Source organism: Cetorhinus maximus, chromosome 2, assembly GCF_964194155.1.
Source record: "Cetorhinus maximus chromosome 2, sCetMax3.hap1.1, whole genome shotgun sequence".
In the NCBI taxonomy this organism is placed as follows: domain Eukaryota; kingdom Metazoa; phylum Chordata; class Chondrichthyes; order Lamniformes; family Cetorhinidae; genus Cetorhinus; species Cetorhinus maximus.
Window position 1 is genome coordinate 176,446,581 of NC_135880.1, and position 15,184 is coordinate 176,461,764.

General features: G+C 40.8%; 1 protein-coding gene across 1 annotated transcript in view; it reads right to left on the minus strand.

Moving 5' to 3' along the window:
* Positions 1–14,717, minus strand: part of ecpas (Ecm29 proteasome adaptor and scaffold) — a 108,052-nt gene extending 93,335 nt beyond the window's left edge. The window contains exons 1-2 of the mRNA XM_078571174.1: positions 14,648–14,717; positions 1,267–1,397 (exon numbers count right to left, since the gene is read on the minus strand). Coding sequence (XP_078427300.1) covers positions 1,267–1,397; positions 14,648–14,669 — 153 coding nt within the window. The 5' untranslated portion in view covers positions 14,670–14,717. The remainder of the gene's footprint in view (positions 1–1,266; positions 1,398–14,647) is intronic.
* Between the last annotated feature and the right edge of the window lie 467 nt (positions 14,718–15,184).

Here is a 15,184-nt window from a genome sequence, read left to right on the forward strand (position 1 = left end):
ATAAATTGGTATCAGAAGCAGAAGTGACCATGAAGCTATTGCATTGTCATAAAAACCCAACAGGTTCAATAACGGCCTTAGAGAAGGGCACCAGCCATTTTCATATGATCTGGCCAATATCCAACTCCAGTCCCATACCAGCGTGGTTAGTCTGAACTGTTCTCTGAAGTGGCCTACGCACTTACATGAAACACCGTAACAAAGAGTAACCCCATCACCCGTCGGACTGAGGCAGTTCAAGAAGAAACCCTACCCCACCTCAGGGCAACAAGGACTGGGCAATAAATGCTGCCCATGTCATTGATGTCCTTATTCCAATGTTGCATCTTCCTTCTTGTTTAAGTAAAATTAATTAGTTGGGAGAAAGACTTCAGACTGAAAACATGCCTGGGTACAAGCAAATCTAAAAAGGAACATCTTTGTGTGATGGTTATGTGGTTCCTTTCCAGGGAGTGAGGCTAAATGTCATTTATAATCAATCAGTATTTCATTAATGAGAGATTAGCTTCTCTAAAGTCAATGATAATTTTAGAAAAAATGTTTTTCCTAAAAGCTGTTACATTTGTCTTTGCAATAGCCTGAGTATGGCCAAAATCTTCCATCTTAAATGAATCTGAGACCATTTATGGTATTGAAAATGTCTTGCAGTCTTGGTCATTGGACAAACGTATGAATTAACATTCTCAGAATTCATATAGCAGTTACATCCTTCAACTTTGAACCCAATTGAATAGATCATCTCCACCTAGTCCCCTTGGTACTCCATGTATATGATTTGGAATTGCTGTTCCTGTGATTTGTATTGGTATCCCCAGACCAATTGCCTGTGTGGGTCTTCAAGTCCTATGTCCTAGCTACCATTATAACTGTCCATTTGCCCATGGCCAACTGTGCCAACTCCCAGTCCTACCACACACCATCACTGGCTTTCTCCTCTGTGACTTTGTCATTCCGAGGGCTTGAGTTCATCTGCTATATCCCACCACACAATGTCACTTTTGGCATTCTATCCCAAACTTCTTTCTCGGTCAGCCTCCCTTAATTCTCGATTCTTTAAGGCTTCAAATTGAAAATCCTCGTCCTCATCTGCACGTCTGTCCACAGCCTGATCCCCTGCTCCAGCTCTATTCGCCAGCAATAAAACTGAAAAATCAAACCCATTTTCTTTCTTTCTTAACCTTAATAATGCACAGATGTGTAACAGTCTTTAGACATAAAAATCTAGACCGTAGCTTATAACAAAAGAGGAATGCAATATAAACTTACTTTTTTACGAACTCCTTCCTGAACACTTGACAGCTTCAGCAGAACAGGAGGAAGAAACTTTGAGATAATACTTTGCAACTGTTCATCTGTTTCAGCAAGACCAAGGCGCATAAAAACTCGTTCAAGTTGATCTAAAATGCATGAAACAAAACTCAGTGCGTTGTACATAACAAATTTTAAGTATGCCATTAATTAGATGTACTGCATATTAAGAGTTGTGTATTCCAAGTTGTTATTTTTAAACAAAGGTTTACATTATTTGGAGGTCATCGGGATGTTTTCCTGACCATTCATGATATCAGTCATGTGCAGACCTATGGTTCTGCCGCAACCATTTGCCTAAATTGCAAATCTTGGAAAAGAACTCAAAATATGACATAATCCTTCAGGTAGAACCAGGCTGAACATGAGATTTAGGCCAATGGTTCTAGACTGCTGTCTACAAATAGACTGCAGACAGTCTGTAATTTTAAGAGATAGATGGTGTCAATGATCCCCAAATAGGAGTCTGTTAATTGGTTGAGACCCATTTTCATTATCATGAAAAACCCTTTGTCCTTCAAAGAATCTATAATTTGATTGAAGTTCGATCCTAGGATTACAGGGGCTTTAACACAGACAAACGGTAATTAGACTCCATTTTGAGATTACCCTAATTTACATACAACACACTGCAACCTCTGCGGTCCAGAATGTTGGGGCAAAGACATTTCTGGATTTTTGTATTCTGTGGATTATAAAATAACGTTAGAATGCCTAATCACAAGTTTGTGAACAGGGTATAAATATGTACCTGAAGCATAAAATGTGCCAAAACTAGTGTTAAGACCTGTAACTGCGTGTTTTCAAATCCATTCATTTGAAAATATGGGCTAATTCACTAATGCACAGGCATCCAGAATAAAATTGAGCATAAATGACAGTTAAGCAATACATTCCTTTATAAATGTTTTGTAAGGCTTGTAAATCCCAATGAATTCATAGTATACTGATGATGACACTTGCAGTTATCTCAAATTCTTATTTAATCTGCACCCTCTACACCAGTGCTTCCCAGACACACACACACACACACACACACACACCCAGAATAATCAGCCCCTCTCTCCACTACCCCACACCGCACCCCTCCCCAGCCTTTTGGTCTAGCAGCCAGTACCTGCAAAGCAGAATGGCCAGCCTGGGGTAAGGAGCAGGAACACAGCAAAGTTTGAAACTGCCAGGCACCTTTCCAGCTCAGCTGCCTGGCATCCCAGTTTTGCCCACACTCCAGGCACATCTGTCAGGTACTAAGTTACACATGACTATTATCATGCACAGACCCTGTTAATGTTGCACAGCAAAGCCTGGCCTCTAATTGCCTCAGGACCCCCTTGCCATTGGACCAAGGCCCCGCTTTGCCAAGACTGTGTGGTGGTTCGCATGCTACGACTGCCCCATGTTAAAAGAAAACCATGCACAGGTATCTTACACTCGTCAAAAATGTCTGGACCTTCATAGACAACTCTAACAGCAAGCACCATCTGCCCCGCATGTGGCAGAGTCTGCATATTGCGCACTGGACTTATCAGCCACCTCTGGACCCTTCGAACCAGAGTGGAAGCTAGTCATTCTCAATCCCAAGGGACTGCCTAAGCAGAGGTGCACCTGGCTGCCTTTGCCTGCGCTAAGTCAGCGCACAAACATCCTGGGTCCACTTGGCACGCACCGTTAGAACTGTTTTCAAAGTGTTATGATATGGCAGGCGGTAATTGCCAGACTGACCAAATCCCAACGGGAAACTTGGTCAAGCTATCACAACGATTTGCAACTTGCATTTTTATTATGAGAAGGTACGTGTACTGAAGTTAGAAGTAAAGGTTCCACTACCACTTTTGGAGATTTTAAATATTAAATTCAAACATTTATCAATGTAAGAAAAGAAAACTTAAACACACAAGATTACAGTTACACAGTTAAATTTAGTCTTTACAACATTTCCTAAAAGATTTCTACTTAGCCAGGCTCTCAAATAAACACTCCTTTCCAGGCAACAGTCCTTATAGATTCTTAATCTATAAAACATCCAGTAATATTACTGCAAGGCGCCCACTGTTGCTATAGGGGAGGTATCTCACAGGGCTTCTTTCTCTTTCTCACTTGAAAATGGAAATCCAAGGCTTGTAACAAAATCTTGCTTTCTGGAACAACCAGACACTTCTCTGGGGTGGCTAGAGGCTGCTTCCTTCACAGGTCTATCTTTGCACAGCACTCTTCAAGATCGAACATGGCCACACCCCACACAATGTTTAGTCCTTTCTTAAATATGTTTTTTCCTCTTTCATCTTTAAACCCATTGTTCTTAACTTTCTTTGGAAGTTACCTTTCCCAGAATATAAAAACCTTTCATGCTGTCTTCATGGCCACTACTTTCAAGAAACATAAGCCAAAACTTAATAACTTTGCTTTATTCATTTATGATCTTCCTTTTTTCTCTCTTTGAAATTCAACAGCTAAAAATTCAACTCATTTATCTCCTAATGTAAATTCTTATTCATGTTGCATTTACTTGTATCCCATCTTAGCTTGTTCATTTCCACTTCAAAATGCCTGCTTTTACACCTAACTCTTTGATGATTTAAACCTTGCAGTCTGACTGTCTTCAGTTTAATTAAATCAGTCACACGCAAACATACACACAGCCCCCACAAGCCTGCTTCACAGTATCCCACAGTAATATTGGAAAAAATAATATTTTCTTCAGAAAAGTATAAAAGGCGCTTTGGGATCACCATCCGCCCCTTGCTGTTTGTTGGCACTGATCTAGTCATGGCTCCTGGGCTGTTGTAGCGAGTGGCAAGCCTGAGAATTGTGTGGGGGCTGCTGAAAAAAAATTTCAGGCAACTAGTGTTTCCGGACTTTGGAGTTCCAGACAGGACAGGTTACAGTTATTATGTTTATTTGCGGATCTCCCACATTAAGTCAGGTGGCGCCAGCTTCAATTACATTTCGTGAATAATGTATTATTCTGTGACCAAGATAAAACTGGTCCCATGAAGACTGCAATTCCTATTTCTTTTTTCAGTAAACTGGTTCAATGGTAAACTGGACATTCACTGTTTTTGCTCGGATGATGTTGCAGATTGGAAAGTGCCAGTAAGTTTCAGACTGCCAATCAGAATTAATCAGCAATAAAGCAGAGTGAAGTATTTGGATTGTGCTGTCTGTGCATGCTGTACAAATTTTAATATGTTACCAGTGAATCCTATCCAGTGTTGATCACATTAAGTCTATTAATATACTGCTTTATAAGCATCATGTTATACCATGTAATATAAAATATATTCTTCTGGGAGAGGGGAAAATAATGTTTCCTTATTCACTCCTGGCAGAGAAATAAATTTGCTTCCCTCATGCAGGACAGTCTAGTTACATAAATAAATCTGTGCAAGTGCCATGCGGAGGAGGGCAGTTGAAGAGAACAGCTGTTTACCTAGAATATCAATTGCGCAGACTGTCTGATCTCTTTAGTCTTTAAGGGGTAGTGGGCAAGAAAAATACAACTTATGAAAATTAAACTAATTTTCTATCTTCTTTACCAAATCTCCCTGCAACTGCGCTTAAATCTTGTTACAATTTTCAGCTCAAAGATGTTTTAAGCTCAGGACCTTTACTAAAAAACCTCCCTTCAAACTTAAAGAATGGAACAATCCTTCCAAAACTTGATTTATAGAAACTATTGTTCAAGAAAATAAGATTTAATATTTATAAAGCTCATCATGTTCTCAGAATGTCCCAAAACAATTCATTAACCAATTAGTTTTGAGTGCGGTTACTGTTAGGCAAAGTGGCAGTCAATTTGCAAATAGTAAAAACCCATAAATAGGAAATGAGGTAAAAGATAAACAATTCTGTTACAGTGATATTGGTTGACAGAGATGGCAGTTCTTGAGAGCTCAGTGAGGTTGGGGTCGGAGGATGAGATGAGGTCTGCAGGATCACCAGTCCCGTGCAGTTCAGAATTACTGATCCGTGTTACACTCGTTAAACTCTTTAAGATTTTATCAATGGTATTGCAAATAGTACTTTCAACTGCCCAAAAAGAGATTTGAGCGTTTGGTTTTATACCTCTGTAGAGAGCCTAAAAATCCACAGTCAGGTATGCTGGGCAACAGCCTGCTGCAATTGTGACCAATTAAAGGGAAGGTCGCCAGACCAACAACATAGTTACCTTGATTACAGCTAGAATTTGGGAACTCAGTTTATGTGAGAATCTTGTCCAATGAATATTATGAAAGGATATCCTCATGTGAACTATTCCTTATGTAAACTACTATCTTCTTTACAAGTTCTGGAACAAGTTGGATGAGCCAGAGGGTCTTGTCCATCATTGTTTGTATGCCTGTAGGTTGACTACTTCCATTCCCTAACTGGAGAACAGGATACCTACCTTGGAATGTCTCTACTGTGTATACTTTAACCTGGAAAACTGAACCAATTATCAGGGGTGTGTACAGAACTTCAAGAGGGCACAGAACACTTAATGAAGCTGGTCAAACTTAAGCATCACAAACACTTCATAACCAGTACAAAAACAGAATTACCTGGAAAAGCTCAGCAGGTCTGGCAGCATCGGTGGAGAAGAAAAGAGTTGACATTTTGAGTCCTCATGACCCTTCAACAGAACTGAGTAATATTAGGAGAGGGGTGAAATATAAGCTGGTTTCAGGTTGGGGGAGAGAAGTTTGGGGGGTGGGGGGTGGTTGTAGGGACAAACAAGCAGTGATAGGAGCAGATAATCAAGCAGTAATCATAACCAGCGCCTTCCAAATAACACTTTAGATGTTGGATAGGGGTTTGGCGGGAGGTACAATAATGCCCCATAGTCAATCAAGATCACTACTGGGAAACATTGAGGATCAACTCCCAAGTAGACCCTGCAGAACATATAGAATCCAGACCAACCAGGCAATAAGTATGAACATGTATGATGGATCTATTAGGGGCTTAGTGAATGTCTCCTCTGACACAGACTGTAACCAATCTCTTTGGGAGTTAAGTGAGGATCCACTGATTCGTCTGTGAGGAAAACCTAACAATCATTTATAGCTGAAAAAAACAAGGCAATTTCCTCCATCAGATTGTGGGTACGTGCATTAGCTAAAGAAAATCTGGATGTGAAGACTTCTCAACTCATGTCGGGGATCAGGGTGAGGGGGGAGGACATGTAGCATTAATGAGTAGGTAACGAGAATATTCGCTTTATGCTTTCAGTTTAGCCTGCTGGAAAAGGAGAACATTTCCTCACTTTCTGTCTCCCTCAGAGGCACAGCAGCCATCTTAGGAATCATTGTTAATTCACAATCAGCAAGCTGCCTATTTGCTTGCAACATCCTAGAGATTAAATTCAGGAATACAAATATTGACGCAAGGAATTTTTTAAAATTTAAAATGAGGTTTTCTGCTGTGTGGGCAATGAAGAAAAGTTGACATTTCTGTCCAGCTATGGAGTGGAAAGGGAAGGTTGCATAAATAATTTGATATTAGATATCTAAACATTTTAAAGGGCTTATTTCTGCAACATATCCAGAATACTGAAATGACAAATGGGTTTGTAGTTTTGGGAGCTATTTTAACCATGTTGCTTCAATATTATAGGACTATTTATGCCAGTTAGACTTCAGGTTTCTGTACTTAACTTCATGATACATTGACAGCCATTCTGCCAGCCAGTCGATGCAGGGCAAGCTTAGAGACAGAACCCATCAACTCGATGTGTCTGAACAGTATGAAATCTGAATACTACAAAAAAAGGCTAAAGTGAAAACAGAAAGCGAATAATCTGCCATACCTACTTACAAATACTGCATTCACGCCATGCCTGAACTGGCAAAAGCCCTTAGGAAAAACTTGCCAGAATTTAGAAGATATTTGATGCCTCCTTAACACCACCAAAAACATCTTCAGTGGTAAAAATGCCATCCATGGTAACCTTGCAGAATAGAAAGCCCATCAACAGCACCATTCCAACACATGAATAAGAGATTCTGTCTTTGTTCTGGCCAAGGGAGAGCTGAGCTCTCTTACTCACCACATATTTTCATCACTGATGGCATTCATGGATCCTTCACTGACAGCAGGGCATAGCTGGTCCAGAAGGTGCAAGTTCACAATTTGGCCTCAATGGGAATGGTGACATATTATAGAACTACAGTGCAGGAACAGGCCATTCTCCTCAGCTGCTTGATGGTGGCTGTATTTTCCATATGACCCAGTTAAGATAACCCCACTCTCCTGCTTCAACCAAACAAAAAACTAACAACTGCCTTGTTAAACTATAATGCTATAAACTACTCTGCTAGATTGCTCAAAACCAGATTAACTCCGCCTTTCCTTCCCTGTCAGAATACCAATTTAAGAGAAAACAGTCCTAAACACATGGCAAAAAAAAATCTTTCACTATAATTTTTCCTATCCCAGTATATTTTTGGCTAATTAAATCCTCCTTTAATTACAGCCCTTGGTTATCCACGCCTCTCTAATTTGTCTACAAATTTCATCCCTGATTTCCATACAACTAATCCACAGTTTGCATTATGCCTCTAGTCATGTCATTGATCTGGTGCTATTACTCAACTCAACCACTTCATTACTTGCATTCTCACACTCCAATACCATCATTGTCTTGAATTAATTTCCTCTGCCCCCTCCACCCTTTAGTCCTTCGAACATAATATTTAGAAACTTTTTGTTACCAGCCTTGACCCAGCTGCAGCCACACTTCATTTATTACTATTGCCTAATAATTTTTATGCTGTTAGATCAATGACTCAATTTTGTTCTTTAGATTCTGTATTAAATAATGCCTCGGTTTAGCAATTTTCATTTTTGTTATTGCTTTGCCCCATTTCTGATTCTTTTTTTGACTATCTTGCCCTGCTGTCTTTAAATGCAGGACAGCTCACGGGTGCAGTTCTTTCCTGCCAAGGGCTGGTCCCAATGCCCCTGAAATCTGAATCTTTTTCTCCTAAAGTTCCCTGCCCACACATTTATCTCCCTCACCTGGTTCTTCCGATATGGTACTGAAAATAATCTTGAGATTGCTCACATTTACCACTTATTTTCTTAAAATCTATCATCTGGTTCCAGAGATTCTGCCTGGAGTTTTACGCGCACCCATGAATGGCCTGGCAGGGGAGGTGGGGCATGTCCATCTGTTTTTACTGTTGTAGTATGTGCCTGCATGTTACTATAATGCAAAGGTGCTCAGCAGAGCAAGTGTTAATGTGGGGCTGGAGAATAGCACTGCCCACAGTATGATGTATTGAGTCACATGGTAATAGACTGAGTCAATTATGAGTCAAAAGAGAACACTCTTGAACCAGCCTGCATGGAGGTTACAGCACCATGCATGACAGTAACCTGAGATCTGTAAGTAGTTAAAGGTTAACAATAAACAGTTCATGTTTAAATATACAAATCTCAAGATTTCATCGAGATATCTAAAGAACCCATATTAGAACAGCCTTCATTTACTTGCCTCGCTGGCATTTTACCAGCAGTGAGGTATGGAATCAAGTGGCCCATCAAACTGTGGGCCAATTGAGACTCTAAAGTAGCCCCTTAAGGGCCTCCTTCAGCGGCCATTGGTATTTTATATGGCGTAATGACCAGGTAAACCCTGGCAGCCTGGCTACGGACTTTGGAAGGCTGAGTCCCTCCTGTTTTGGCATCCTGCGCCCAACAGAGAGCCCTCTCCATTGGTGACTGTTGCCCCCACTTATCCCCATGCACCCACCTACCCCACTCCCCCAGCCTGACTGGCCCCAGCGAAGCCACCCTACTTGCCTTTAGATCTGGACTGCTCCATGGCTCCTCATGAGGGATGGACTACAGTTCCACCACCGCTCCCAGTGGTGCCGCAGGGACTGGAGGCCTGCTTATCACCTGATTGGCCGGCAGCTCTAGACGGTGGGACATCATCCCACGTGGAGGTGGAAGCCACAACCTCAGACAATAAAATCTAGTTGTGGCTTCCTGGGCCAGTGGAGGCGGGCTCACCTCTGACCTTTCAGCCAGGGCAGGGTCAGCTCTTATTACAGAAGCTGAATTCTACTCTTCCTTATGTTGTTGGTTCTGACAAGAACTATGACTACTTGCTGAAACCCCCAACACCCCCCACCCCCACTCTCCAAGAGCTTCTCCACCTGCTTATTCCTCTATCCTGAATCAGTGAATCATGGGTCACTCTGAATAGTCACAAAATTGCTGTGATCTGCAAGGGATATCTAGGGCCAAAAACCTGATATTCCTTTAACTGCAACTGTCACACCATTTCAAATAGCAAAAATTAGTGGTTGAAAACTGAACATAAATGCTATGAATTTTGGTTCAGGGTGGATACCCAAAGGACACAAGACTAAGGCGACTGACAAAAGAACCCGAGGAAACAATTTTTCCTACACAGTGAGTTGTGATCTGGAATCCATGTCCTGAAAGGGTGTTGGAAGCAGGTTCAACAACAAAATAAGATAAATTGGATAAATACTTGGAGGGAATAGATTCACAGGACTATAGTGAAAGAGGAGTGGGATTAATCAGATAGCCCTACAAAAGGGCTGGAACAAGCACATGGGCTGAATGGCCTCCTGTGCTGTTTCATTCCATGAAAATGAATGGAACTACAATGATTATAAACAACTAGTGGTATTACAACATATCTGACCTGGAGATATTATGTAGTAACATGGAATTGGGTCCAAACTGTTTTTTTTTAAGGCTGGTTTAAATTACATGGAATTTCTTCCTTGGGATGGACAGGAAATTAGATTGTTTGAAAGCAATTCATACTCCATGGATCTCGCTTTTATGTAGGAAAATGCCATTGCAAAATATGCACAGCAAGGTCCTACAAACAGCAAATGAGATGAATGAGCACTTGATGTGTTTTTCTGGTGAGTGGAGGAATGTTACCCATGGGTTATAATTAACGAGAATTCACATGAAAATGAAATTTAAAAGTTTAAAGAAAAACAAATCCCATTTTATAAACAAAATTAGAAACATGATACTTGACAAAATTACAGAAGAGCAAAAGGTTAATTTGTGATAAATACATGCAATAGGAAGCCTCAAAAGCGTTTTAATTTATATACCATAGTGTTGGTCAGGTTGCTGAAAGGTTAAAAATAAATACAGTTAGGGCTTGTATGATGTGACCAGGTTGGGCTGGCTGGTTGCAAATTGTATTTCTTAAGTCTGGATTATATTTTAGCAAAAGTATGGTTGCCAACCTTCCATGATTGGCTTGGGTTCACCAGGAATTAAAGGGTTAACCTCACAGCCGCTGCTGAGGGTAACCGAGGGGAGAAAAATCACAGGGGAATTTAAAAAATACTGTTTTGTCAGTTTACTTGAAACTATTCTTTTCCCAATTATAGAATTTTGAAGGCAGGGGTGGGGAAGACTGATTGAGGAATGAGGTAATGTGATGTGACCTCCAGAATTACGTCCAACCAGAGTCGACAACCCTGATCAAAGAGAATCCCAGAGTGCTGCTGATTATTGTGGGCTTGCAAAAGGCTTGGCTGGAGCAGGCAATTACTTTAGGGTGGAGAAAAGATCAGAGTGCGTGGATTTGTAACTGCAGTTGGCAGGCTTGGGTACCAGAGGTTTTAAGCAAATCAAGTTTCCAAAATCAACAAGTTATCTCCCTAGTTTTATTGAGAATGGACAGTCAACTTAAGAACAGATGAAAATGATGGACAGCAGAAGACAAGCTGATCAGTCAAGCCTACCCCACGCTCATGATGCCTGGTGCATGAATAGATGTTTCCTACTGTCCCACTATTGTGTGGTATACACAATTACTTTAGCTTAGTGGCGTAGCACTTTGGTGCAACACTCTCAAGTTCCAAAACAAAGCGTGTCTTTTTCAACGGACACGCTTGAAATCAACATTTTATTTTACATTTCAACATATACAAACAGAGCGAAGGCATTCGTATCCCTTGCACTGGCCCGAACTCTATGGTAGTAACGACGAAAAAACTGCCAACGTTCACCATCATTAATCCTCTAAAAATGACAGTCTGCATGTGCTCAATTATATGCAGAAATCCAGAAACTGCTGTCAGTGATCTACACTTTTCCAGATGGTAAGCTGAACTTCCTCCAGTCTGCAATCAATTAGAAATCGCTAAACTAATGAGAACTCCCATTTTTATGCTTTTATTCTCACTGCAAACACCCTCAAAAAGGTTACACCTCATTGATTGAAGTATAACTGGGTTCATAAGTGTATTAAGTTCATAATTATTGCTGAACAGCCTCACTGGCCCTGAAAAACTAAATTTATTTGTGGAAGATCACATTTCTCCATCATGATAAAATATTCACTTTTTGAAAAAACTTATTGAAAAATTTGTTTGCAATATTTCAGATTCTAGCTTAATTCCATTTGTATGTCCCACCTATTTATTCCACCGTCTGTAGAAGTTTAATTAAGTGAAAGATTCAGTGTTTTTTTTTACTTTCTGGTTTGTTGTCTGCGAGAACGTGATTGGCTGCTTATCCTGCTTGATGGCATCAATGTTGTTGGATGCATGGAGATCCCTTTGACCTGGTGCCAGATTCAAACTGATGTTGAGGAAGGGGAAATCCACACCAGAAAGATTGCTGGATCTTTGTGGACTGCTCTCTTTGAGGTCAGTAGTGAGCGCCGTTGCATCTCCGCTGACTGTGAAATACAGTCTATTTGTTCCCCTGGGATGATTGAAAGCAATTCACACTCTTATGGATCTCGCTGTTATGTAGGAAAATGCCACAGCAAAATATGCACAGCAAAGTCCCACAAACAACAAATGAGCTGAATGAGCGCTTGATGTGTTTATCTGGTGAGGGGAGTGGTGTTACCCATGAGTTATAATTAGGATTCACATCAAAATGAAATTTACAAGTTTATAGAAGAACAAAACTCATTCTATAAACAAAATTTGAAATATGAAATTCAGGATAAGGAAACTGGTTCATTACACCATTTCACCAGAAGAACTAGCAGTTCCACTCGACAATCACATTTCCCTTCTGTTTTAACTTAAATATCACTTCATTGTAAGAGTCTTGTTTATCTGTAAACGACAAATTGTCTTAAATCCAAGTGACTTCTGCTTTCCCAATCCATTACATGTTTTTGACACTCTGAAACTTATTTAATTAGTTTAGCCAAAGGTAAGATTAGTGGTTCAGTTCCCGTGTACATTAAAAAAATTAGGGTGACTGCTAATCCATGGCTATTTTCCAGGATTATCCTAAATTTGTTCACTTGTCTCCGGGTCAGATTTGATTCTAATATATTCACACGAATTTGATTCTTGGTATCAAGAATCCTTGATGCAGGCACCGGATAGTGGTAACTTTATGAAAAAAATGGGACTATTTCTACAAGATAAAATACATTAATCTGCAGCGACTCCTCACTTTTCTCCACAGCAATGAAATAGCACATCGATGTTCCACTACTTTCAAGATGGGTGTTCAGAACTCTATTTCAATTTACAGGATGTAGTAGATAGGTACTCTACTTATGAATTAAATTTAGTCTTTGCTGCAAAGGTTTAAAATTTGTAGCTGCTCAGTGTTAAAAATACTAATTTTGCTTCTGCTCATTAAGAATGCCAACGCATAATAAGCAATGACAGTGTTAGCCATGTAAGCACTGACTGCCAAAGTGAGCACATTAATTGACTCAAAATTTAATAAAACTTCAAAAAAGTAACATGACGTTGCACAAAACACTTAAATCGATGCCCAGAACTGAATTAATGATAGAAATCTAATTTTGCTGATCAGGTGATGGCGTTAAACGTGTAGGATTTATTCTCATGGTTTATCACATTTTAATCCATAGATCACATTTTGTACTGAATTTACTGTGGAGTAACGGACCCTTCAGTCCAACTTGTCTAAGGGTGTTTATACTCCACACAAGCCTCCAACCACTGTAATTAACTTCTCATTCTGCTCCCATATCCCTCTAGTCCCTTCTCCCTCATGTATACATCAAGCCTCCCCTTATATGTGCCCATGCGGTTGCGATGACTTCTTCCGCAATGTAATTGCTCCAATAAAACAGGTAAAAACTGAAGTAAAATGCCATCTAGACTAAAGCGCAATTTCACATTTTTAAAAACTGGCACAAACTCCTGTGTGCATCCTCACACACTTTCTAAACAAGAGAGAAATCATGTCACTATTCTCTTCCGTCTACTCGATTATAACTTTACTGAGGATCACAGGTGCTGGCAGCCTCTATAATCTTGCCCAAGTGAGGATTGTGGAAGACAGAGCAAGCATTTGATAAAGGGTGATAAAGGCCCACCCTGGTCCTGTCATTCCAGCAATTAAACAGCAGTCAAGGCTGGAAAACCCCAGCTATTGCCCCCCACCCGTTCCCTCATGTCCTCATAGGCACAGAAATCAATTTTAAGGCTCTTGATTATATATATGTATATATATATATATATATATATCAAGAACAGCTAATCTATTACAAACTAGGAATGGCTTAGGGACCTAGCTTGTATCAAGTGGGACATACAAGTTTGAGATTTGGTCTGATGGTTTAAACGAATACAGTGGGTTTGCAGCAAATCTTTCTTAAGTGGGTCTAAATGTTTCAGTTTTAACCATAAGGCCTCAAATACCTAGTTTCAATTTACAGAAGAGTGAAATGAACATTAAGGGGAATAACATGTGAGGTATACAAATCTGCATTAAGACCAAGATGACAAGCTAACAAGTTAAAACAGATGCAAATAATTTATAAATAGTTTATACGGTGGTTTCTGTACAGAAGTCCTACTTTAGATTTTCACTTTTGGTTTCACACCAAACCTCCCACCAGTTAAAAAAGCATCTCTAAGTACAGGCCTGCAATCTCACAATTTGCAACTTGCCTTGGAAATTACCAACAACAAAATAAAAACACATATAGGGATGGAAGTTATCCACAGTAAATTAAATCCCTGTGAGTGGTGCTGGGCTGGGCTGGGAAGTGTGCTACACAGGAACAGCTGGACTGTGGCAGCTAGGGGCTGGGCCCACACATTCTCTACGCCAATAGGTGTCATATTAGATAGACCCTAGAACCTTTTAAAAAGTGAAGTTTTATATTAAAAATTAAACTTAAGTAAAAAGAAATCCCCTCAGGTTGACTAATAGAGAGGTAAGAGACACTTTTAAAAAATTAAATAAGGGTGTAAACTGCCCCCAGCCACTCTAATAATCTTTCGCCCTCCGTGTAAGGTAGTGTCAGGATGTGCATGAGGTTGTTTTTTTTTAAAGTTAAAAGCTCCTTCATTCCCCCTCCCTCCTCCTCCATTAACTCTCACTGTAAACTTACTCAGCTCGTCCTGAGCGGCCATCTTGCAGCAGCAGCAGCAGCGGCGCCGTCTCAGCGTGCTCGAGCCCGGCCTCAGACCACGCCCCCTCGCGCAACATGCGTGCGCGCGCTGAGGGCAAGAGAGGAGCGGGGCGGGCGGCGCGCGGGCACGATCGGAGTGCTGCGTGTGTGCGTGATTGCACGCGCGCGCGCTGAGGGCGGTGGAGGTTCGCGGACCCGGGTGGGCCTCTCCCACCCACCCACCCACCCCTTTCTGCGCCTGCGCATCCCCGCCCTACCCAGGTTTCTGCGCACGCGCATTGTCGCCGACAGGCACGTGGCGAGTGCCCTGAGTAATGTGTGTGTTGCTCCCTGGGGTGTGAATTGTATTGGTTTTGCAATTCATTTGCAAAAATGCTTAACAGATCTCTTTGCCACACATAATCTTAAGATATCCCAATGCACTTGACAGACAATTAAGTATTTAATTGAAGTATGGCCACTGTTGTAACGTAGGCAACATGGTAGTGAATGTGCACATCGCAAGGTCCTGCAAAA